At 41.7% G+C, this 24,577-nt stretch overlaps 1 protein-coding gene across 4 annotated transcripts; it reads right to left on the bottom strand.

The window, feature by feature from the left end:
• Window positions 1-1,858: 1,858 nt before the first annotated feature.
• On the bottom strand, window positions 1,859-22,916 carry OLAH (oleoyl-ACP hydrolase). Of its 4 annotated transcripts, none has more exons than XM_015455589.4 (8): window positions 22,840-22,916; window positions 19,223-19,417; window positions 16,883-17,013; window positions 14,700-14,838; window positions 12,068-12,167; window positions 10,809-10,978; window positions 4,427-4,509; window positions 1,859-3,457 (listed from the first exon to the last, which is right to left on the bottom strand). In XM_015455589.4, exons 2-8 carry the CDS (start codon window positions 19,252-19,254, stop codon window positions 3,315-3,317), a joined length of 798 nt encoding a protein of 265 aa, XP_015311075.2. In that variant the 5' UTR covers window positions 19,255-19,417; window positions 22,840-22,916; the 3' UTR covers window positions 1,859-3,314. The 4 variants fall into 4 exon arrangements, with proteins under 4 accessions (XP_015311075.2, XP_005564752.2, XP_015311076.3 ...); XM_005564695.5 differs by having other exon boundaries at window positions 19,223-19,349; XM_015455590.4 differs by lacking the exons at window positions 1,859-3,457; window positions 4,427-4,509 and adding an exon at window positions 7,915-8,266.
• Window positions 22,917-24,577: the final 1,661 nt, after the last annotated feature.

Below are 24,577 nucleotides of genomic sequence, written 5' to 3'. Positions count from 1 at the left end.
CGGGCGGATCACGAGGTCAGAAGATCCAGACCATCCTGGCTAACACGGTGAAACCCTGTCTCTACTAAAAAATACGAAAAGCTAGCCAGGCGTGGTGGCGGGCGTCTGTAGTCCCAGCTACTCGGGAGGCTGAGGCAGGAGAATGGCGTAAACCTGGGAGGCGGAGCTTGCAGTGAGCTGAGATCCGGCCACTGCACTGCAGCCTGGGTGACAGAGCGAGACTCCATCTCAAAAAATAAAAAATAAAATAAAAAAAAGAGAAATATCCCCTAAAATAGCACACCTCTATTCCCCGCATAAAAATTTATATTTGGAATTGTATGACCAGAGGAATCGATCAATTCATGTTACTGCCACCACAACAGAACTGTCTAGGTCTGCTAGATGAATTTCCAGGGAATTAGGCTGAGCAGAAAGAGCCAGTCCCCAATGTTACATGTATAATTCCATTTATGTAACGTTCTGTTTCTTTTCTTTTCTTTTCTTTTTTCGAGACAGGGTGTCATTGTTTTACCCAGGCTGCAGTGCAGTGGCACGATCTCTGCTCACTGCAACCTCTGCCTCCCAGGGTCAAGCAATCCTCCCATCTCAGCCTCCCGAGTAGCTGGGACTACAGATGCATGCAACCATGCCCGGCTAATTTTTGTATTTTTCACAGAGACAGGATTTCACCATGTTGCCCAGGCTGGTCTGGAACTCCTGATCTGAGGTGATCTACCCACCTCGGCCTCCCAAAGTGCTGAGACTATAGGCACGAGCCACCGCGTCCAGCCAGGATTCTTGAAAGGGAAAATTTATAGACACAAAGGATGGAATAGTGGTCGCCAGGGAGGAGGGACGTCGGTGTGGCTTTAAAAGGGCAGCAGGAGGGATGATCCTGCAGTGATGGAATGTTCTGTGTCCTGATTGTAGCAACACCAATATCCTGCTTGTGATATTACACTATAGTTTCCTATAACAGTTGCCATTAAAGGAAATTGGGTTAAAGACTACACAAATCTCTCTGTATTATTTCATATAAATAAAAGGGAATCTACAGTTATCTCAAAAAGTTTAGTTTTAAAAATCAAGGTTGATTTCTCATCGGGAAAATTTTGGCAATCAAGATAATTCTCATCTTTCTAAATTTCGTGTGATGATAGACGTCTTCCACAATGATATCAAGACCTAATTTCTTCAAAGAGAAGACACCAGCAATGACAGACTTGGTGTCTTACAGTTGAGGGCTTGAGAACTCCTAAAAGTTATTCCCATATGAGCTTTACCTCCACCAAGTAGAGATGCAGGGGAAAAAGCTCACCCCAAAGCCTGGCATCGGTTCCATCACGAAACTTCAATTTGCAGACTATATCAACTAAACATTTTTCAAATTAATAATCACAAATCCTAATTACTTTTTTTTTTTTTTTTGAGACAGAGTCTCATTCTGTCGCCAAGGTTGGAGTGTAGTGGCACGATCTTGGCTCACTGCAAGCTCCGCCTCCCAGGTTCAAGTGATTCTCTTGCCTCAGCTTCCCTAGTAGCTGGGATTACAGGAGCCCCCCAGCACGCCCAGCTAATTTTTTTGTATTTTTAGTAGAGATGGGGTTTCGCCATGTTGGCCAGGCTGGTCTTGAACTCCTGACCTCAGGTGATCCACCCGTCTCGACCTCCCAAAGTGCTGGGATTAGAGGCATGAGCCACCACGCCCGACCTCCCAATTACCTTTGTACCAATCTTTCAGTAAGGGAACCCTGGAAATAGTATCAAATTAAAGGATAAAGTGCAACACATACTACAACATAATTTGCTTAAGACTATTTGTAGCCTAAATTTATTACATGAATTCTAACTCAAAGTGCCTTCCCCAAATAGTTAATTTTATATTTTTTGTACTTTTTTAAAAAAGAGTGATAAATTTCAGAAAATACCACCTGTATGCATTTTCTTTAATCTTATTTACTAATCTTATTTACTAAGACCTTATGTACTTTTATTTTTTGAGATAGGGTCTCATTCTGTCACTCAGGCTGGAATGCAATGACATGATCCTAGCTCACTGCAGCCTTGGCCTCCTGGGCTCAAGCAATCTTTCAGTCTCAGCCTTCCAAGTAGCCGGGACCACAGGTGCACACCACCATGCCTGGCTGATTTTTAAAATCTTTTGTAGAGACAGGGGTCTCCCACACTCCTGACCTGAAATGATCCTCCTACTCAGCCTCCCAAAGTGCTGGGATTCCAGGTGTTGAGCCACTGTGCCTGGCTCCTATTTCTGCTTTTCTTTTTCTCTTCATTCCTGTTTACTTCCAGCTGTTGTGCTTTCTCCCTAAGTCAAGTTCAAGTTATTGCTGAGTGAGGCTGAGGCAGCCTCTTAGTTGCGACATTTGTGCTTGGCCACTCCCTTTGTCACAGGCCAGACTCTAGATTGGTTGTCCACTGGGGGGACTGGACCCAGGTCCCAGCCAGTCATGCTAGGGTGGCAGAGACCCCCCCAAGCAAGTGATGTGGAAGAAACTCCTTAGAGGGCTGGGGTATAAGCATTCTGAGGACATGCGTGTACAGGTGACAATAATTATTTAGGGCTATCTTCTTTTAAGAAAGCAGTAGATTACATTTTCTTACTATATGGGGCTATTCTACATTTGAAAAAATGAGACCAAGCTTTGAGTCATGGTGTGTTGTTGAAACAATCATTTACTTCAAGCATTTCCCCTGTTAATCATCTTCACCATTAAACTAACTGAAGGAAAAAATTGATAATTTACCAATCATGAATTTTGTTGACAAACTTCCCATAAAGGAGAATCAGGTGAGATTTTAATATGAAGATAAAAGACTCTGCCAGGATTCTTTTTTTTGTTTTGTTTTTTTTGAGCCGGAGTCTCGCTCTATCACCCAGGCTGGAGTGCAGTGGTGCGATCTTGGCTCACTGCAACCTCCGCCTCCCCGGTTCAAGGGATTCTCCTGCCTCAGCTTCCTGAGTAGCTGGGATTACAGGAGCTGGCCACTATACCTGGCTATTCTTTTGTATTTTTAGTAGAGACGGGGTTTCAGCATGTTGGTCAGGCTAGCCTCGAACTCCTGACCTCATGATCTGCCTGCCTCGGCCTCCCAAACTGCTGGGATTATAGGCATGAGCCATCACACCCGGCCTGCCAGAAGTATTCTTTACTGACTTGACCTTTGTTCCAAGATACATAAATATATTTATGTAATGAATCTTCCTGACAGTAGAAAATGTGTAATTTCCAATCTGAATAAAACTGAGCTACAGCTGAATAACTGAAAAGAGTATCATATTACTTTGATTATTTTAAAAGTGAAAGGAAAAATATCTAAAAATTGGCAAGCGATGATACTTCTAGACACTTGATTACGTAGTTCTTGATTAATCTCTCATTGGCAGGATCCAGAAGATAAAAGTGATCCCCTGGAAGCTGGTGAATGTTAGTATTTCCACTGGTTACATCTTTCCAGGCTGAAAATAAACAAGATTATATTCAATAACAACCCCAACAGCAACTAAAGATTCACTTCAAGACATTATTTCTTTAAGAGCTGACACCCTGGAGTACAGTTACTTTCAAAGCCTTATGTTCCAGGTGACAAAGCAGGAACATTGCCATCTTGGCCAAGCCCCTCCTTCTAAAGTTTACCTTAATCAAAAACCACCTAAATCCAAAGGGCATCAGTCTAATGGCTGAGGTCACCATAACCATAAACCATAGATAACATCTCCAACCAGAAACATTCGAAACTCCTCCCCAACCAGAGATATGTTAGCCCCAAGACAACCCCCTGCTGGCCAGGAAGATGAAGGCCTTGAGATAACCCTGCTTCTGGCTGCCAGAAAGATATCTGCCCCAAGATAACCTCCCCTCCTCCCAGAGACATTCCAACCCCACCATAAAACTTCTCCCTCACACAGAACATTCCAAGCTTGTAATAAGCCCCTCACCCTAAAACCAGTATATACTTTTCATCTGTAAGAGAAAGTGCTCCTGACTGAAATCGGCCAGGAGCCCCTCTCAGGTTTTATCTAAAGAAAACCTGTCTTTGACTGTTAAGCTGTGTTTCATGTGTCTTTCCTCTTTCTTTAACTTTTATACTAGGTGTCCTGCATTTTTTATTTCTTTGAGACCTATCAGTATACAGCAGTTCTCTTATTTTACATAAGACCAACATCTCTCCTTTTATACTAAATACAACTTCAACTAATTTTTTGCTTATTGCAGTAACTGCTAGTTGACATTGGTCAAAAACCATCGAACATAAATATATACACCTACTATGTAACCAAAAAATTAAAAATAAAAAAAATTTAAAAGCTGGCCTGGCGGAGGTTGCAATGAGCTAAGATTGCGCCATTGCACTCCAGCCTGGGTGACAGGTTAAAGTCATCAAACATATATTTCAATACAATACCCGAGACTAAAAATAAATTCACCTTCCACGTCCTTTGCTATGTCTTCAGATCCAACAAAACATGTTAAGTCACAAGAAAGAACAGCCTTAGATGGTATGTTAGAGCTGTAAACATAAAAGAGCCAGTTAGTAATTGTTCAAAATCAACATCCCAGAATCTTTTCCTGTTCCTAATGTCAATGAAACTTAGGGTGGGTTCACTTCTTTTCTTTGGCTACTTCTAGCAGTGTAAAACATTTTTCACCAATGGCACTTCTACCTGTCAAAGCCTGCCTGAGACTCAGTGTGGAGGCTAATTTCCAATATCTAACTTCTAGGATGTGACAAGTGGCAGCAGGATGGCACTGGGGGGCACACAGTTCAACTCAAGGTAAGGCTGGTGGAGCCAGTCCTTTAAACTGTCATCAGAAACAAAGACCTCTTTGGTAACTGTCAGCTCTCATTGACCCAGCAGAGGGTTGCTCTGCACAGAACCTCACAACAGCAGCAAACATGTTTATTGAGTCAGAGGCTCAGTGCTGCGCTAGACACTAGGGGCACGTGGAGAAACAAACACAGTACCTTCCCTCCTGCAGCTGAGAGACTGGCTGGGAGACAGACATTACGGAAACAATCATTCAACTAGAGAGAGAGGGAAGGTGCTACAAAGTCCAAGAGAAGGAGAAGTCTTGGCAGGAGGGTGGAGGTGGGGATAGGATCAAGGCAGATCTCCTGGGGAAAGGGAGAGGATCTGAAAGCTGAATGAATAGAAAAGAACCAGTCAAAGGGCAAAGAGCCAGCAGAGAGAGAGGGAAGAGAAAGATGACAAATTAATGGCTAGGTCAGGTGTGATGGCTCATGCCGTAATCCTAGCACTTTGGGAGGCCAAGGCGGGAGGATCGCTTAAGACCAGGAGTTTGAGACCAGCCTGGGCAACATAGCAAGACCCCATTTCTACTACATGAAAAAATTAGCCAGGTGTGGCCATGTACTTGTAGTTCCCAGCTACTTGGGAGGCTGAGGTGAGAGGATCACTTGAGCCCAGAGGTCAAGGCTGCAGTGACCTGTGATTGCACCATTGCACTCCAGCCTAAGCAACAGAGTAAGACCCTGTCTTAAAAAAAAAAAAAAAAAAAAAAAAAAAGGCCAGGCGAGGCATGGTGGTTCACGCCTATAATCCCAGCACTTTGGGAGGCCGAGATGGGTGGATTATCTGAGGTCAAGAGTTCAAGACCAGCCTGACCAACATGAGGAAACCCTGTCTCTACTAAAAATACAAAACTATCTGGACATGATGGTGCATCCCTGAAATTCCAGCTACTCGGGAGGCAGAGGCAGGAGAATCCCTTGAACCTGGAAGGCAGAGGTTGCGGTGAGCCGAGATCGTGCCACTGCACTGCAGCCTGGGCAACAAGAGCGAACCTCCATCTCAAAAAACAAAACAAAACAACAACAACAACAAAGGCTACTTTTCAGAGAACAAAGTGGAGTATTGGGACAAATTAAGGTGTAAGAGGTATGCAGGTATAAGTCTAGGCCACATAAAGGAATTTGGTTGTCCTAAGAGTGAAAGGAAGTCACCAAAAAGATCAAACAAGGTACGCCATGATCAAACTGGACTTTTATCCTCTGGATAGAGTGTGGGTAATGGATCAGAGCGGGACCAAGTGTATGTGATAGGTCCACGGGAGTGGGTCTTGCAATCATCCCGGCAAGGATTAGCTCATGCCCAGAATGTAAAAAAGCAGCAGCACCCCACACCCACACCCCATCCTAAAAATGAGAAAAAAAAACCAAACAACAGAAAAACTACAGCATCATGACTTGAGAACTCAACAGAGAGCTGTGTTTGCGAGGCAAGCTAGAAATCAAATTCCAAGGAGGACAGACTCCCACTACAGAGAGATGGGGCCAGTAGACAAGGTCAGGTGGCACAATGTCCAGGCAGAAGAGGTATCTGCTATACATGCGGTAAGACTCAAATCAGCCGAAATTTTAAAGTGTTGGAGACCCAGTGAGAATGGTGTGTTAGATGGTGTTCACACTGACTCACAGCCTCTTTTGTCTTTTTTTTTTTTTAAATGGAGTCTCGCTCTATTGCCCAGGCTTAAGTGCAATGGTGTGATCTCAGTTCATTGCAACCTCTGTCTCCTGGATTCAAGCGATTCTCCTGCCTCAACCTCTTGAGTAGCTGGGATTACAGGTGTCTGCCACCATACCCAGCTAATTTTGTATTTTTAGTAGAGACATGGTTTCACCATGTTGACCAGGCTGGTCGCGAACTCCTGATCTCAAGTGATCCACGCGCCTCGGCCTCTGAAAGTGCTGGGATTCCAGGTATGAGCCACCGTGCCCAACCATGCAGCCTCTTTTCCATGGGCCTTCACCAGGAGTTGACGAGAAAAATTAGGAGTGAGGCAAGAGGCTAGAGAGACACCTCCACAGTGCAGTTAATTTTCTGTGGCAATTGGACTGGCACTAGACTGCCACCTGACCAGGTCTGCTCTCATTGTAAGCAGAAGCCTTAAGCTGCTGGAGGAGGAGCATGAAACCCTCTCACCCCCACGGTGCAGGCAAAGCCCTGTGGCTGTGGCGGGGGAGGATAAAAACATAAGCCCTGACCCCTGAGGAAGGGATGGGAAACAATTCTACACCAAAACCAAGCAGAGTTCTGCTGCTTGTAGGAAGGGGCAGGAATCTTCCACCAAGGCAACCACAGATACAAGGCAAAAATGTGTTTGCAAGAGAGAAGGAGCAGGCATGCTGAGAAAGCCCCACTCACAGAGGCCAGGCACTGGGGTGGAGGGCACCTAGAACTCATGCTTCAGACTATCTAGGATGTCCAGGAACTCCCTGTGTTACCCACAGGCTAACATACATTGAGTAACAAGCAACAGCTATCTACACTGGGGAGGGCAACAGGAGGAAGAGAGGCTGTTCTGTGAGTCACAGGGAACACTGAACGCCAAAGGTAGGGCAGGACCGGTGAGAAAAATTCTGCAACAACTGCATCCCACACTAGACACATAGTAATTATACCAGAGGATTTGAGAGCTGGTGGTGCACTGTAGGTGATCACAGCAACAACAAAACCCTACCCAGCTCAAGCCCAGTCTAGACTAACTCAACTCCCCACCCTAACAGCCTGTCAAAAAGGAGAGGCGTGCTCAAATTTAGGTGTAAAACATTACCTTCGGTCTCTACTGTTTTTGTGCATGATAACCGGGTTTTGATTTTATAAAATTATCACTGGGCGTGGTGGCTCATGCCTGTAATCCCAGCACTTTGGGAGGCCAAGGTGGGTGGATCACCTGAGGTCAGGATTTCGAGACCAGCCTGGCGAACACGATGAAACCCTGTATCTACTAAGAATACAAAAAATTAGCTGGGCGTGGTGGCATGTGCCTGTAATCCCAGCTACTCCGGAGGCTGAGGCAGGAGAATTGCTTGAACCCAGGAGGTGGAGGTTGCAGTGAACTGAGATTCCGCCATAGCACTCGAGCCTGGGCAATAAGAGCAAAACTCCATCTCAAAGAATAATAATTATTATTATTATCAGACACACAAGAAACCAAGAAATAACCCATTGTTAAGAGGCAAAGTAGTCAAAAGAATCAGACGCAGATAAGACCCAGATGTTGGAACTCTCATACAGGGACTTTAAAATACGTATGATTAATTTGTCAACAGATTTAGTGGAAAAGGTGGGTAACATTCATGAACACATGGGGAATTTCATTAGAAAGGTGAAAACCAGAAGAGGGTCAAATGGAATTTGTAGAAATAACAGAAATGAAGAAGTCCTTTGACAGGCTCATCAGTAGACTTGATACAGCTGAAGAAAGTCAGTGACCTTGAAGACAGGCAGAGGAAATTCTTCACACTGAAACACAAAGGAAACTTTTTAAAAAAGGAGACAAAACAGAACTTGCAAGAGATTTGGGACAATATCAGTTATGAAACACCCTAGTATATGTGGCACCAGGATTCCAGAGAAGGAACAATAACAGTAGTCAAGCAAGAGAGGAGGACAGCTTATATGAGTTGAAATAGTCACAGCTTCTGGCACTTCTCGGCTGACAATTTCCATTTCGGCCACTAGCTCTGAGCTTTGGTGGTAATGATGGGGAAAGAGAACTGGAAACACTCTGTAGGCCTGATTTCATTTATATTGGAAAAAGCTGGGACATAACGAGGACGGATTGAAAAGGAGAAGGAGCAAAAAGGCAAGATTTGGAAGAGTTTTTGAAACTTGGAGAGAGGAAGTTAAAAGTTGTGAGTAACTGCTGCAATTTGACTCAGTGGAGAAAGGGTGAGAATGTCAACATTTTCTACATTCTATGAGTGGAATGTCCCTGTGAATGATGTATGTTAATGTTTTATTTGTGGTGTTTGGGAGCTTTCTTTGGAGTGAAAAAACTCATTGGTTGTGAGTTTTTTTGGTTGTGTTTTGTTTTTTCAAAATAGCTCGTGGTTTGTTGTGTGCCAGACCCTCCCCTCTACCAAGCAGTTAATTCTCACACACCACCTTGAAGAGTTGCTATTCTTATCCCTTCTTTGACAGATGAGAAACAAACTGTTAAAGAAACTTGCTCAGATTCTCATAGTAAGACACAGGGTTTCAGTCTGCTAAGCCGACTTTAAAGATGGCATGTTTCACTATTGTGCAAGGCTTAATTATTAAAAGCCAGCTTGCCGGGTGCGGTGGCTCACACCAGTAATCCCAGCACTTTGGGAGGCCAAGGCGGGTGGATCACGAGGTCAGGAGATCAAGACCATCCTGGCCAACATGGAGAAACCCCATCTCTACTAAAAATACAAAAGTTAGCTGGGTATGGTGGTCTGTGCCTGTAGTCTCAGCTACTCGGGAGGCTGAGGCAGGAGAATTGCTTGAACGGGGGAGGCAGAGGTTGTGCCACTGCACTCCAGTTTGGGCGACAAAGCAAGACTCTGACTCAAAAAAAAAAAAAAAAAGCCAGCTTTTGCATCTGTGATTGCATTCAATGTCCATAGTTATTTGGATTACTTCTCAGTTTTTTTTCAATTTTGTTTTAAATTCGCAAATAACAATTGTATAAATTGGTGAGGTACAATGTGATATTCTGATATAAGTATACATTATGGAATGATTAAGTCAAGCAAATTAACATATCCATCACCTCATATACTTAAACTTTTTAAAATGATGTGCACATGTAAAATCTACTTTCTTAGCAATTTTGAAATATACATGTGTAGTCACCATGCTGTGCAGTAGATCTCAAACACGTATTCCTGGCCGAGCGCAGTGGCTCACGCCTATAATCCCAACACTTTGGGAGGCTGAGGTGGGTGGAGCACCTCAGGTCAGGAGTTTGAGACCAGCCTGGCCAAGATGGTGAAAACCTGCCTCTACTAAAAATGCAAAATTAGCTGTGTGTAGTGGCAGGTGCCTGTAATTCCATCTACTCAGGAGGCAGGAGAATCGCTTGAACCTGGGAGACGGAGGTTGCAGTGAGCCAAGATCACACCATTGCACTCCAGCCTGGGTGACAGAGTGAAATTCCATGTCAAAACAAACAAATAAAATAAAATAAAAATAAAAAAGATTATTGGGGAAGGATATACAGAGTATCAGAACTTCAGTTCTATCAGAAGAATCAAGTGTCTATACAGATATCCCATGAGACAAGGGAATGAAGAGATATTCACAGAACTTAATGAGTTCTGGAACAAAATTTACAAAAAAGCAAAACCAGAATATTTCTCCCCACTGGTTTGCCTCCACACTTAAAATTACGAACAATCTATTTCTGCTGACCCTTCTAAGAAGATGAAAATGCTTTTGCATTAATTTACTCAAAAAATATTTACTATGTTATTATGTGATAAAATACGCATGTCTAATCATATACTTTTTAAAGAAAAATACAAGCTAGACATTTTTTTTTTTTTTTTGAGATGGAGTCTCGCTCTGCCCAGGCTGGAGGGCAGTGGTATGATGTTGGCTCACTGCAACCTCCACCTCTTGGCTTCAAGTGATTCTCCTGCCTAAGCCTCCAAGTAGCTAGGATTACAGGTGTGCACCACCATGTCCGGCTAAGTTTTGTATTTTTTGGTAGAGATGGGGTTTTGCCATGTTGACCAGCCTTGTCTTGAACTCCTGGCCTTAATTGATCCACCGGTCTTGGTGTCCCAAAGTGCTGGAATTACAGGCATGGGTCACTGTGCCTGGCCATGCTGGACATCTTTCATAGATACAATTTCTGTGCCTAGACTCCATTCTAAACCAGTATACATACCATAGGTGGCCCCAAAGGAAATGAAACCAAACTCTTAGAATTTTGTCTTCCCACATAAGCAACCTCAGAGTACTGCCAATCTATGTTTTTCTACAAGTAACTGTACCAAAAAAAGAAAGAAAAAAGCTTGTCTCTGTTACTTACGTGCAACTACTAACAAGGCTCAGATCTGCCCTTATCATGGGACTATATTGTTGCACAAGTTCCTTGTCTTCAACAAAATCCTTGGGGGTGCCTCCAAATTCCGTAAGGTAATGACTAATTTGTTCTTCTGACAATTCATCTTCTTTGGGAATGCGAGGCCAGGCCTTTGACTTGAAACATGAACAACAACACAGGCCTGATATTTCATATAACACACTTGGCTCATAAACTGAAAACTGTTGATCTAAGGGAAAAGTCATTAAACCAAGGCTGGGAAGGAGACTGCTTTATCTATAGGCTTCAGGAAAGAACTATGTCGTTTTGAAAGCAGGGAGAAGAAGGCTCATCAGTAATAACTGCAGCATCATAATGCCACCAAAATGGCTTTGTAGATTTAGAATCCTGGGACAGGCAGGATCTTTCTCCAGATGAAGTGGGGAAGACCAAAGAGGTAGGAGGAAGAGCAGCAGGAGCAACAGCACCGGGTTTAAAAAGCCATGGTAGTTCTAAGAACTTGACATCACTGTCCTCTTTTAAAATTTCAAGGAGTCTTTCCTGGTTCTGATGCAGTCACTTTGCTCAAAGCTGGTTACGTTCCCAGCTGACCCAGAATGAAGGAAAAAGCACTATGGTCAGCATTAGCTCAGAGATGCCAGGAATAGTACCAGTAGGGAACAGTTGAAATGCATTTCCGGGAAACAGAGAGAATGATATTGAAAGAGATTCAAGGGATTTTTCAACAGCAAGTATTAGGTTGGTGCAAAATCAATTGTGGTTTTTGCCATTGAAAGTAATGGCAGGACGGGTGTGGTGGCTCACACCTGTAATCCCAGCACTTTGGGAGGCTGAGGCAGGGGGATCACCTGATGTCAAGAGTTCAAGACCAGCCTGGCCAACATGGTGAAAGCCCGTCTCTACTAAAAATACAAAATCAGCTAGCCGTGGTGGCGCACACCTGTAGTCCCAGCTACTCAGGAGGCTGAGACAGGAGAATTGCTTGAACCCGAGAGGCAGAGGTTGCAGTGAGCCAAGATCGTGCCACTGCACTCTCGCCTGGGCAGCAGAGTGAGACTCCATCTCAGAAAAGAAAAAGAAAGTAGTGGCAAAAACCTCGATTGCTTTTGCACCAACCTAATAGTGTCCCTACCATCATCATTATACTGGACCAGAATTCACCAGATAGGGAAATAATGGCTTCATTTTTATCCCCATTTCCCTGCTCTCCACTGCCCTTCCTAGGATAAAGCGAAATTACTTACATGTATAGGAGTTGCGCTTGACAAAAATAAATGCAGTGGTTCTGGTTTATTGTTTTCTTTTAGGTGTAGTGCAGTCCTAAAAGCAATGTAGGATCCCATACTAAATTCAGGAAAGAAAAACATGACAAGAACTGTTAACCAAAACTCATGATGATCCACAGAAAGCCGATAGGAACAGTATCATAAACACAACAAAGATCATGTAATAGTCAAAAGAAAAGCGTGAGTTGATTAAGAAGTCTATCTTTTCAGTGATTTATATCAGCATAAAAAGTGTTTCAAAGACAGCCTAGATAATTCACTCTTCGAATTAATTTAAATTTCCTTTTCTTCCTTAAAGATGTGTGTCACTATGCCTTTGATAGCGTATATCCACAGCTCTCAAAATATGGTTTAGGGACCCCTGGAAATTTCTGAGTTCCTAATGGATGGTCCATGAGGTCAAAGCTATTTTCAGGATAAATACTAAAATGTTATTGGCCTTTTTTACTCTAATGCATACACAGTGGAGTTTTCCAGAAGCTATATAACGTGATATAGCAACAGTTTGAATGCAGAGACAGAAATGAGAATCCATCTGCCTTCTATTATGTCAGACATTAAACAGATTTGCAAAAGTATAAAATGATGCCACTCTTCTCACCTTCTCACATGTTTTTGGAAAATATAATCTTTTTCATAAAAATGTATTATTTATATCAATGTAAAGTAGGTTTGTTAGTTATTTTTAGATAAGTTAATAAATATCTTTAAATTTTCTTAGTTTTTCCCTCCAGTATGATAAATATCGCCGGATATATCATATAAAAACAAAAGCTCTTTGAGTTCCTCAATGCATCTTAAAAGTATAAAGGGGTACTGGGGCTGAAAATGTTTGTGAACTGCTATTGATATTATGTAAATACATTTGGTAGACAAAACTGCCAGAGGTTGCTTATTTGTAAATTGCATATGTATATATTTTATGAAAGACAGGAAACTCAGCATCATGTTCATTGTGCACGGAGTGTAAAGTGCAGGTAATTTGGAAATACATATCAAGAACTTTTACAGACTGGATGTAGTTCCTCATGTCTGTAATCCCAACATTTTGAGAGGCAGAAGTGGGTGGATCACTTGGGCCCAGGAGTTGGAGACCAGCCTGGGCAACATGGCGAAACCCCATCTCTATAAAACATCAATGACAAGAAATTAGCAGGGCGTGGTGGCGTGCTCCTGTAGTCCCAACTACTTGGGAGGCTGAGGTGGAAGAATCACTTGAGCCTGGGAGACAGAGGTTGCAGTGAGCCATGATCGCACCACTGCCCTCCAGCCTGGGTGACAGAGCAAGACCCTGTCTTGAAAAGAACTTTAAGAATGTGCATATTATTTAAGGTAAATTCTGAGAATTTATCCTAAAAAAGTGATAGGAGATGTATACTAAATTTTCTATAAGAATGTTCATTGGGCTGGGTGCGGTAGCTCATGCCTGTAATCCCAACACTTTAGCAGGCCAAGGCAAGTGGATCACTTGAGGTCTACAGTTTGAGACCAACCTGGCCAACATGGTGAAACCCCAACTCCATTAAAAATATAAAAATTAGCCAGGTATGGTGGTATGTGCCTGTAATCCCAGCTGTTTGAGAGGCTGAGGTGGGAGGATTGCTTGAACCCATGAGGTGTCGGTTGCAATGAGCTGAGATCATGATATTGCACCCCAGCCTGGGTGACAAAGTGAGATTCTGTCTCCAAAAAAAGAAAAGAATGTTCACTGAACTATTGTTTATAACAGAAAAAGACAGAAATACCTCATATCCACAAAAAAAGGTTAATCAAGCAAATCAGGAAGCAATGTATACTTACAGGATGTGAAAGATATTTATAGCAATAATATAAATATATTTAATTTAATATATTTAATGTAATATTACTATAAGATAAATATAGCAATAAATTTCTTTCACATCCTGTGAGTATACATTGTTTTTAAGTGAAAAAGACCAAGTAAATATATAAAACCAGACCCCACTGTGTAAAAATACTAAGCAACCACATCAGAATTTTAAAGCATTCTTATCCGGGTAGGAGGATGATGGGTACTTTTTATTTTTTAATTTCTTCTTGACTATATTTGTAAATCTTATAAGATATAATAGCCAAAATTTATTGAGACCTTACTATATACCAATTTATTTAAGATCGGTATTCATTTAAGCCTCACAAGTGGGAACTGTTGTTATTGTACCCTTTAGAAAAAGAAACTAACTCAGAAGCCTAAGAAATTTTTGCAAGCTCATACAACTGAAAAGAGATAGCCAGAAGCCCAGGGTCTCTGACTTAACCTGAAAATTACACAACGTAGCTTAAGAAACATATACTTTGCATAATTTCTTATTTCAAAAATAAATAGAATGTAAGCTGCTGTTAAAGTCTTGGTTTTACAAGTGTTGACTTTATTTGCCTAAAAGGAAAAGAAACAGGTATACTTACCATACAAACTGGTGAATTGTAAAAGTTGTTATGGTCATAATTACCCAACATGCTGTCTAACCAATAAAAAGGTATGCATCTTACAAAACACAAAGAACAACATTAACCACAAACTTAAGATAGAAGGAACTCCCCTGAAATTTTTAAAACGGATATCAAATACCTGTGGCCAAAAAATGCAAATTGTTTGTCCTGGATGACTGGCTGCAGAGCACAAACAACTTCATCAACTAACTGGGAGATGTCATTTGCAAAAGGTTCTTCAATTCGGCTTTCTCTTCCAGGAAGCCTTAAGGAATGCACTGGAGATGGAGAATCACAAGTGAACACTCACAGACAGTCAATGAGATATTGTGATATTATAAAAGGGCTCATATTTACGTGATGGAAAAAATTTCAAGGAAACGAATGATAACATTTAAGTGCAGCAAGGTAAAAGTTTTACAATGTGCTGATAATAAAAGCAAGAGCATAAAATATAGCAGACTAAGTATCTGCTCACAATAAGATAAAGGGAACACCTAGAAGAAAAAGAAAAAAAAAAGGAACTGAAAATTCCACTGATGATCATGTGCTGATGAAATGCTTACCCCAACAGCCATTACCTATATCAGGAAAATAAAACATCAGGTTTCAGGGGTGACCTAGAGGGTCAGGAGATAAGGCAGTGGAAAGCATTAAATTTGAGAGTTAGAACTGAGTCCTTTACACAAAGCCAAGAAATCCTAAATTCTAGAACCTCTGTGAAAAAGGTAGACTACAAATAAAGTATTTATTTTCCAAATGGCAAAGGAGAAAAGAAGAACTTTCTGATTTTGCCTTGGCTCTGGATGGAGGAAAAAATCTGCCCTTACATTTTTTTAATCAAAGCCTTGTATTTATGCAAATTTCAAGTTTATTTATGTTACTTTGGTAGACTGGAGTGCAAGTAACATAAATAAACTTCAAATTTATAGAAAGTGAAGCTGCAAAAATAACTGGAAGTAATCCTGGGCTAGTAGCACTTCAGGATGCCTAACAGAAACAATGACAAGTCATCTCCTAATGAATACACAACATAAGCATCTCCAGAATCGAACATCAAGCTGATCCCAAATAACTTATTCGCTTGCTGCTAGAGCAAAATCAAACACACTGTAAAGGAATACAACAAAATCCAGGACACAACAAAGCAAAACTGACAATGTCTAACATATAATCAAAACTCACCAGACATGCCAAAAAGCTGGAAGATATGACCCATAACAGGTCCAGGGGGAGCATCAAACATAAGAAACAGACAAGAAATAACAAACGATGGAGTCAGCAGACAAGAACCTTAAACAGTTATTAAATACAAATGTGCTCAATAATGTAAATGAAAATATGAACATGATAAGAACAGAAACTAAAGATTTTTCAAAGAGCCAAATGGAACTTGTAGAAATGTAAAATATATGAAAAATGTTTTAAAAACACCAGACAGGATTAACAGCAGACTACACACCAAGAAGAAAAGATCAGTGAACTTAAACATAGAAAAAGAAACTATCCACAATTAAGCATGTTGGCCGGGCATAGTGGCTCACACCTGTAATCCCAGCACTTTGGGAGGCCGAGGTGGGCAGATCACTTGAAGTCAGGAGTTCAAGACCAGTCTGGCCAACATGGTGAAACCCCGTCTCTACTAAAAATGCAAAAATTAGAGGGGTGTGGTGACACATGCCTGTAAGTGCAGCTACTTAGGAGGCTGAGGCACGAGCATTGCTTGAACCCGAGAGTTGGAGGTTGCAGTGAGCCAAGACTGTGCCATTGCACTGCAGCCTGGATGACAGAGCAAGACTCTGACTCAAAAACAATAGATAAATAAATAATAATTATTATTATAGAGACAGGGTCTCACTGTGTTGCTCAGACTGGTCTTGAACTCCTGGCCTCAAGCAATCCTCCTGCCTCAGCCTCCCAAAGTGCTGCTATTACAGGCATGAGCCACTGCACCTAGATTTATAGCAGTCTTTTAGATTGTACTCAAAAGCAAAACAGAAAAAGGGAAAATAGAACATATCATGGGACAAATTGGAAACAATTGCAAATGGTAGATTCAGTTCAACCATATCAGTAATTATACCAAAGACAAATGCGGTATTAGAATATCATCTCCTAAAAGGTCCTTCTAGCGCTAACGATAAGAACAAAGTAAAGGCAACTTACTTTAGAAATATAAAAGTTATTCTATGGAAGCGTAATCTTGAAAGTTCATTATTAATTACCTACCAGGAAGGAAAGTCTTGACCAAACTTCAAATTCTAATACATTTATGTCATCTGCCGTTATAAATTGTTTAAATGATGTTAAAAATGAACATACCTTCCAGCGAATCATGAGTATCTTGGCCCCATTTGGCAAAATGAACGGAGCCACCTCCTGCCCAGGGAAAGCAAATCAGCTTAAAAGTTGCCTCAGGGTTTTTGTATAAGCAGTTGAAAACGTTTTCATTCCTGGAGAGAAAATTCAAATATATGTAACATTATGTATATCAATTAAGTTCCCCATACTGAATTACCTGTGTTTTAATGAAAATCTTTATTAATTATAAAAAAAATGTTCAAATATAAAGCGATTGCAAATTTTTCCAATAAGAAAGGGCAAAAAAGGTTTCAACAGTCTGTGCTGAAAATTTGAATGCATAGACTTTTAGGACTGGGCATGGTAGCTCATGCCTGTAATCCCAGCAATTTGGGAGGCCAAGGCAGGAGGATCACTTGCAACTAAGAGTTTGAAGCTAGTCTGAACAACATAGTGAGACCTCATATCTACAAAAAATTTAAAAGTTAGGTTGGCATAGTGGTAGGCATCTATGATCCCAGCTACGTGGGAGGCAGAGGCAGGAGGATCTCTGGAGCCTAGGAGTTTGATGGTGCAGAGAGCTATGACTGCACCACTGAATTCCAGCCTCAGTGACAGAGTAACATCTTGCCTCTAATTTTTTTTTTTAAAGACATAGTCTCACTTTGTTTCCCGAGTAGCTGGGATTACAGGCAAGTGCCACCACACCCAGCTAATTTTTTTATGTTTTAGTAGGGACGGAGTTCCTCCCTGTTGGTCAGGCTGGTCTCGACCTCCCTACCTCAGGTGATCTGCCCACTTTGGCTTCTGAAAGTGCTGGGATTACAAACATGAGCCACCACGCCCAGCACTTGTCTCTAATTTCTAAATTAAATAAACTTTTAGGGATGTAGGTGAAATTGTCACATACCTATATATAACATTCAGTAAGTGCATTTTATATGCACACTTAAAGTGACATAAATGTTAATTTAGAAATTGCCTTTTTCACAATTTGGAGAATAGTTTTATCCAAACCGTTCATGGGCACCTTCAATCTTGGTGTCTTCATGATCTCCAGAGCCACTTTCAAGTTATATGTCAGTTTTATAGAGCATATAATTTTGACTTCCTGCTGAATGTTTGATAAACAGTGCTTTTTATATTTACTTATAGGCTGGGCTCAGTGGCTCATGCCTGTAAGCCTGGCACTTTGGGAAACCAAGGGAGGCAGATCACTAGAGGTCAGGAGTTCGAGACCAGCCTGGCCAACATGGCAAAACCCTGTCTCTATAATAATACAAAAATTAGCTGGGTGTGGTGGCGAGCAGCTGTAATCCCAGCTACTCGGGAGGCTGAGGCAGGAGAATTACTTGAACCCAGGAGGCGGGGATTGCAGACTGCTGAGGTTGCACCACTGCTCTCCAGCCTGGGTGACAGACTGAAACTCCGTCTCAAAACAAACAAACCAATCTACTTATAATGTCACTGGAATTTTATTCCAAGATCCAGGTACTCAATCAGGTGATATTAGGAAAAGTTCTTTTTGAAAAAGTCAGCCTATCTGTACACATTTGTGCTCGCCACAATTTCAATGATTTCTATAAAGTTTCCAAATTGACCATTAAATTCCTTACAAAGATATATAATATTCCCAAAGTTGAGGTTCTAAACCCTAATATAATGATGAAATCTGTTATACCCCTCTCTTGTTTTTTCAGTTGATCTCTACAAACATCAGAAACTAACACCAACTGATACCTTTTCAGGTTAACTTGTGTTCTGTAACGGGTACTTTGTTCTTCATAACAAAATAATTGAGAACACCCATAAAATGAGAGATTTTAGATGAACCTAGGCACAAATGAAAACTTTTTTTGCAGTGGGTAGATAATTTCTGGAGAAAAACTCCCTGCTTTTTACTTGGGCACTTACGTTCATCATTACTAGTTTAAAGATGAAAGCAAAAAAGACTAATTTTTTTTTTTTTTTTTGAGATGGAGTCTCGCTGTTAAGCAGGCTGGAGTGCAGTGGTGCGATCTCATGTCACTGCAACCTCCACCTCCCGGGTTCCAATAATTCTCCTGCCTCAGCCTCCTGAGTGGCTGGGATTACCACCATCCTGAGTGTGCGCCACCACACCTGGCAAATTTTTGATATTTTTAGTAGAGATGGGGTTTTGCCACATTGGCCAGGCTGGTCTTGAACTCCTGACCTCAGGTGTTTCACCTGCCTCAGGCTCCCGAAGTGCTGGGATTACAGGCATGAGTCACTGCACCTGACCAAGAAGCCTCTTTCAAACTCAAAAGGGAGCCGCACAAAGGCAGGGTATCGGAGCCCCTGGGATGGAGGAAGAGCCTGGTGGCGCAAGGAGTGACCTACCTGGTTCTCTTAGCTTGGTCTCCTCTGTCCATGCTGTGAGGTGAGGGGGCAAGATTGCTGGTCTCTGCGGTGTGTTGAATGCCCAACAGCACTCAGTTCCTCTTGAGAGGCAGAACCTCTGCTCAGCCTTGTGCACACAGAAAAGTGAGTAGATTTCTGTTTAAAGGCTCTGACTCTTATTGACTGCTCCAACTTCTGTTAAAAATGAAGAAGGTTAGAGGCAAAGGAAGGAGAAGACAGGGAAGAGAATAAAGTGATAGTGGTGATGACAAAGGAGAAGAAATGGGTTAGAAGCAACACAATTGATGTTATTCAGATAAGGAGTCACCACCCCCACCCAACCCCATTCATATCCAATTAGCAGGAAGCGCTTCCATTATCAGGATTGCCAACGTATATACAGAAAGACAAAGATGCAACATTTCCAGACTCTAGCCATGAAACAAGCCTGCTCCTAAAAGAGCAGAAAATATTCCATACATACTAGAAAATTAGGGTAAGGGTGAGGGATGTTTGTTTTGACAACAGAGATGTCTTAGCTTTCTAGGTGTTTATAAAGGTGTACTCTTTTAAATCTCAAGAAAGAGGCTGGGCATGGTGGCTCATCCCAGTACTCGAGGTCAAGAGTTCGAGACCAGCCTGGCCAACGTGGTGAAACCCCCATCTCTACTAAAAATACAAAAATTAGCTGGACATGTGTCACATGACTGTAATCCCAGCTAGTCGGGAGGCCGAGGCTGGGAAATGGCTTGAACCTGGGTGATGAAGGTTGCAGTGAGCTGAGATCGTGCCACTGCACTCCAGCCTGGGCGACAGAGTGAGATTCCATCTCAAAAAATAAAATAAAATAAATCTCAAGAAAGAGGAATTCTAAAAAAAAGGCTTCACTGCTGTGCCAAACTTCCCATTTTGCAAGCTTCAAATATTCAGAAAAGGGAAGAAAAATACTGAAAGATCTGTTATTTATTTATTTATTTATTTATTTTTGAGACAGAGTCTCACTCTGTCACCCAGGTTGGAGTGCAGTGGCTCTATCTTGGCTCACCTCCCAGGTTCCACCTCCAAGGTTCAAGTGATTCTCCTGTCTCAGCCTCCCAACTAGCTGGGATAGGTGCCTGCCACCACGCCCAGATAACTTGTATTTTTAGTAGAGACAGGGTTTCGCCATGTTGCCCAGGCTAGTCTCAAACTCCTGACCTCAAGTGATCCACCCATGTTGGCCTCCCAAAGTGCTGGGATTACAGGAGTGAGCCACCACGCCCGGCCAGATCTGTCATTTATTTATTTGAGACTATTGCCCAGGATGGAGTGTGGTGGTGCTCCCTTGGCTCACTGCAACCTCCACCTCTCAGGTTCAGGCGATTCCTGTGCCTTAGCTGGGATTACAGGCGCCCGCCACCGTGCCTGGCTAATTTTTGTATTTTTATTAGAGACTTGGGTTTCACCATGTTGGCCAGGCTGGTCTCGAACTCCTGACCTCAAGTGCAGATCTGTCATTTATAAAGGTCTTTATCTTCTTACTTCCTAGGAGCTCCTTGGATCCCAAGTATTCATTTTAAGGCCACAGTTAACTTGACAGGCTCAGTTATGACTTTCAACACAATTCCAGAGAGCCCAGGTGAATCCCTCAGCCTCCAGTTTTTATCACATAGTGGAGGGCATTTTTAGGAACAGAAAGATGTTCCTGAATAGAGGAAGAAAGTTTATGGAGGGTGGGGAGCCCATCTGTTTGTTTCTTAGAGCCTTTTCTTAGTAATTCTGGGCCAGAGCCATCATCACCTCTCAGAAAAAAATCACCTGAATGACTCATGAGGATTTCACTGAATTTACGTGGAAATAGTTCCTTCTTGGCAATCATATAGGGGCAGAAAAAGACAGCAAGTTCTTCCAAGGAAAAGAGGCAGTCAGAGCTGGGATTCAAATTTTTTGGTGTTGAGAATTAAAAGTTGTTACGAAGCATTACAAAGTTTTCATAAAAGTAGATTGAATTCCTGCAACTCTTTCTAATGGAAGCATATTAAAACCTTGTTTTGTATCATTTTTTTTTTTTTTGATTTGGCATGGTCTGTGACCAACTAATACCTGGCAGGATTAACCATTTAACCACTGTCCAAGTTGACTCAAGAAATGTTTTCCAAGTTGAGTAAAATGTCCTGGGTTTTGTTTTCAACACTGGAGGGATCCTCCGGTAAAAATAACAGCGACTCTCTCCTCAAGGTTAAATCTCTAGATGCTTTCATTTCATTGAAGTACCAGATGAGAGAAGAGGGAGAGTGGGACAGAGACAATACTCCAGAGATAATGGCTTAGATTTTTGTGGAACTGATGCATAAAACTATTCCAAAGATAAAACATGCCCAGCAAATGTCCAGCAGACTAGATTACCAAAAAAGCAATCTTTATAGAGATGTATTACAATGAAACAGCAAAACAAACACAGAAGAAAATTATTAAAAGGAGCCAGGAGATGAGAAGAAGTGGGCATGGACTCATAGCAATGCAAAAACATGGAAGACAATAGAATGATATCTTCAAGTACTAAGAGACAAGAACTGCCAAATTCGAATTCTATACCCAGTAGAAACAGCTTTTAGGAAACAGCACAACGTGAAGACATTTTCAGACAAGTAAAAACTCAGTTTGTCGCCAGGAGACACTTTTTAAAGAAACGTTAAAGGATATACTTTGAGCAGAAAGTAAATGATCCCAGATGGAACATAGGAGATGCAAGGAGGAATGAAAAAGACAGTGATAAATATGTGAGCTATTGTAAATGAACATTGATTACATAAAATGGTAATTGTAATGTCTGGTGGACCTTAAAATATATACGAAATTAGGGACAGATGCAGTGGCTCTTGCCTCTAATCCCAGCACTTTGGGAGGTGAAGGCGGGCGGATCACGAGGTCAGGAGTTTGAGACCAGCCTGGTCAACAGGGTGAAACCGCATCTCTCCTAAAATTAAAAAGTTAGCTGGGTGTGGTGGCGGGCGCCTGTGATCCCAGCTATTTGGGAGGCTGAGGAAGGAGAATTGTTTCAACCCGGGAGGCGGAGGTTGCAGTGAGCTGAGATTGTGCCATTGTACTCCAGCCTGGGCGACAGAGCAAAACTCTATCTCAAAAAAAAAAAAAAAGAAAGAAAGAAAGAAAGAAAGAAAAAAATTAAAAAAAAATATATATATATATATAATTAAAACACAAGGCAAAAATAATGTCAAAGTCAGGAACCGGCAAAGAAAGGTCCTTACATTATCTGTGAGGTTTTACTCAGTTTAGACTGTATAAATATGCATGCCTTAATTTCTCAGGCTAGCCCTTAGAAGAACAGAAACAGACTGTAAATCATCGAAACTGGAAGAGACAAATGTTTATTTAATCAACAAGAGAACTGAGAAAAGGAAAGGGAAAGAAACATAGAACAGGTAAAGCAAATAAAAAGTAGAATACAAGATGACAGATTAAACCCCAATACACAAACAGACTAAATTCTCTAGATATAAAGCAATATTCACAGATTAGCTTAAAAGATAATCTAATTATAAGCTGTGTACATGAGACATATCTGAGAAGGTATTACTCTTATGATTTTTAGATAATTGAAAATATAAAATACTCACTTGCCAGGTTTTGAGATGAACTCTGAGCAAACAGTCTGAAAGATGACTTTCTTTGGATAGCCACAGAAAGAGAGGACACAGGAAATGAGGTAATCTCAGAACATTATGAAAGAACAACAAAAAGAACAAAGCAGGAAGAACAACATGGGCTATGGCCCAGAAGAGACACAATGGACCATCTATTAGGAAAACAAAAGAAGTTAACTAAACTGGAAGGCAAGGCCAGTGCGGTGGCTCATGCCTGTAATCCCAGCACTTTGGGAGGCCTAGATGGGCGGATCACCTGAGGTCAGTGGTTCGAGAGCAGCCTGGCCAACATGGAGAAACCCTGTCTCTACTAAAAATACAAAGTTAGCTGGATGTGGTGGCGCATGCCTATAACCTCAGCTACTCGGGAGGCTCAGGCAGGAGAATCCCTTGAACCCAAAAGGCAGAGGTTGCAGTGAACTGAGATCGTGCCATTGCACTCCAGCCTGAGCAACAAGACCAAGACTCTGTCTCAGAAAAAATAAAAAAGAAAAAAAAAATAACTGGAAGGTAGAACGGGGGAGAGCAAGTGGTAAAAGAAGAAATGAGAAAATAGTTAGGAGGCAGGTTATGAATGACTTTATAAGCAAAAACTTTTGAGGAGTTTGGACTTGATCTTAAGAGGAAGAGAATCTGGTGGGGCACGGTGGCTCATGCCGGTAATCCCAGCACGTTGGGAGGCTAAGGCGGGCGGATCACCTGAGGTCTAGAGTTCGAGACCAGCCAGCCAACATAGTGAAACCTCATCTCTACTAAAAACTACAAAAAAATTAGCTGGGCATGGTGGTAGTCACCTGCTACTGGGGAGGCTGGGGCAGGAGAATCACTTGAACCCAGGAGGCGGAGGTTGCAGTGAGCCGAGACTGCGCCACTGCACTCCAGGGCGACAAGAGCGAAATTCTGTCTAAAAAAAAAAAAAAAGAAAAGAAGAAGAGAATCCACTGGAAGGTGGAAAAATGTGAATTGACTTTCAGAATGAGTGACTGGACAGTAAAAACAACAGGCTGTTTTATAGATCTAGACGATTAAGAGTGATACCTGTTCTTATGATATTAGCAAACACATAACACTAGGGGCCAAACACCCTTCTAAGCTTTCAATACCTATTAAGACTTTTCATGTTTACAATCATGTAGGCATTATTCACAAGAATAATTAAGGTATTATGTCTCCCATTTTGAAGATTAAGAAAAGCTAAGGCACAGAGAGGTTAAGTAACTGACTGAAAGACACGTGTCTAGGGAACAGACCAGAGGGCAAACCCAAGTAGTCTGGTTCCAGAAACTATGCTGTTCACCCCTAATGCATTCTGCCTTTGTGCTAAAGTGGAGGAGCTGAGGATGAAAAGGTGGCTTGGGTTCCTCAGCTATTTTGACCATGAAACCAGTAGGAATTGATCATTTCTTAGATATGGAGACCATGGGAGAGGGAGGAAGGAAGTGTGATGTCCAGCTATTTTATAGCACAACAGAGTGACTGTAGTCAATAATAACTTAACTGTACATTCTAAAATAACTAGAAGAGTATAACTGGATTGTCTGTAACACAAAGGATAAATGTTTGAGAGGATGGATACCCCATTCTCCATGACAGTATTTTACATTGCATGCCTGTATTAGAACATCTCATGGGCTGGGCGTGGTGGCTCACGCCTGTCATCCCAGTGTGTCCAGAATTGGTGGGTTCTTGGTCTCGGTGACTTCAAGAATGA

Source organism: Macaca fascicularis, chromosome 9, assembly GCF_037993035.2.
Source record: "Macaca fascicularis isolate 582-1 chromosome 9, T2T-MFA8v1.1".
Lineage (NCBI taxonomy): Eukaryota > Metazoa > Chordata > Mammalia > Primates > Cercopithecidae > Macaca > Macaca fascicularis.
Note: the sequence above shows the minus strand (reverse complement) of the source record. Positions and strands in the feature narration are given on the sequence as shown.

Excerpts from the sequence above, each read along its gene's own strand:
- OLAH (XM_015455589.4), bottom strand. The coding sequence starts at position 19,254 with ATGGACAGAGGAGACCAAGCTAAGAGAACCAG. Across the intron at positions 10,979-12,067 it reads CAAGCGCAACTCCTATACAT|TCAAAGGCCTGGCCTCGCAT; the intron begins GTAAGTAATTTC and ends TCATGTTTCAAG. Across the intron at positions 4,510-10,808 it reads AGCCTTGTTAGTAGTTGCAC|CTCTAACATACCATCTAAGG; the intron begins GTAAGTAACAGA and ends TTATGTTTACAG.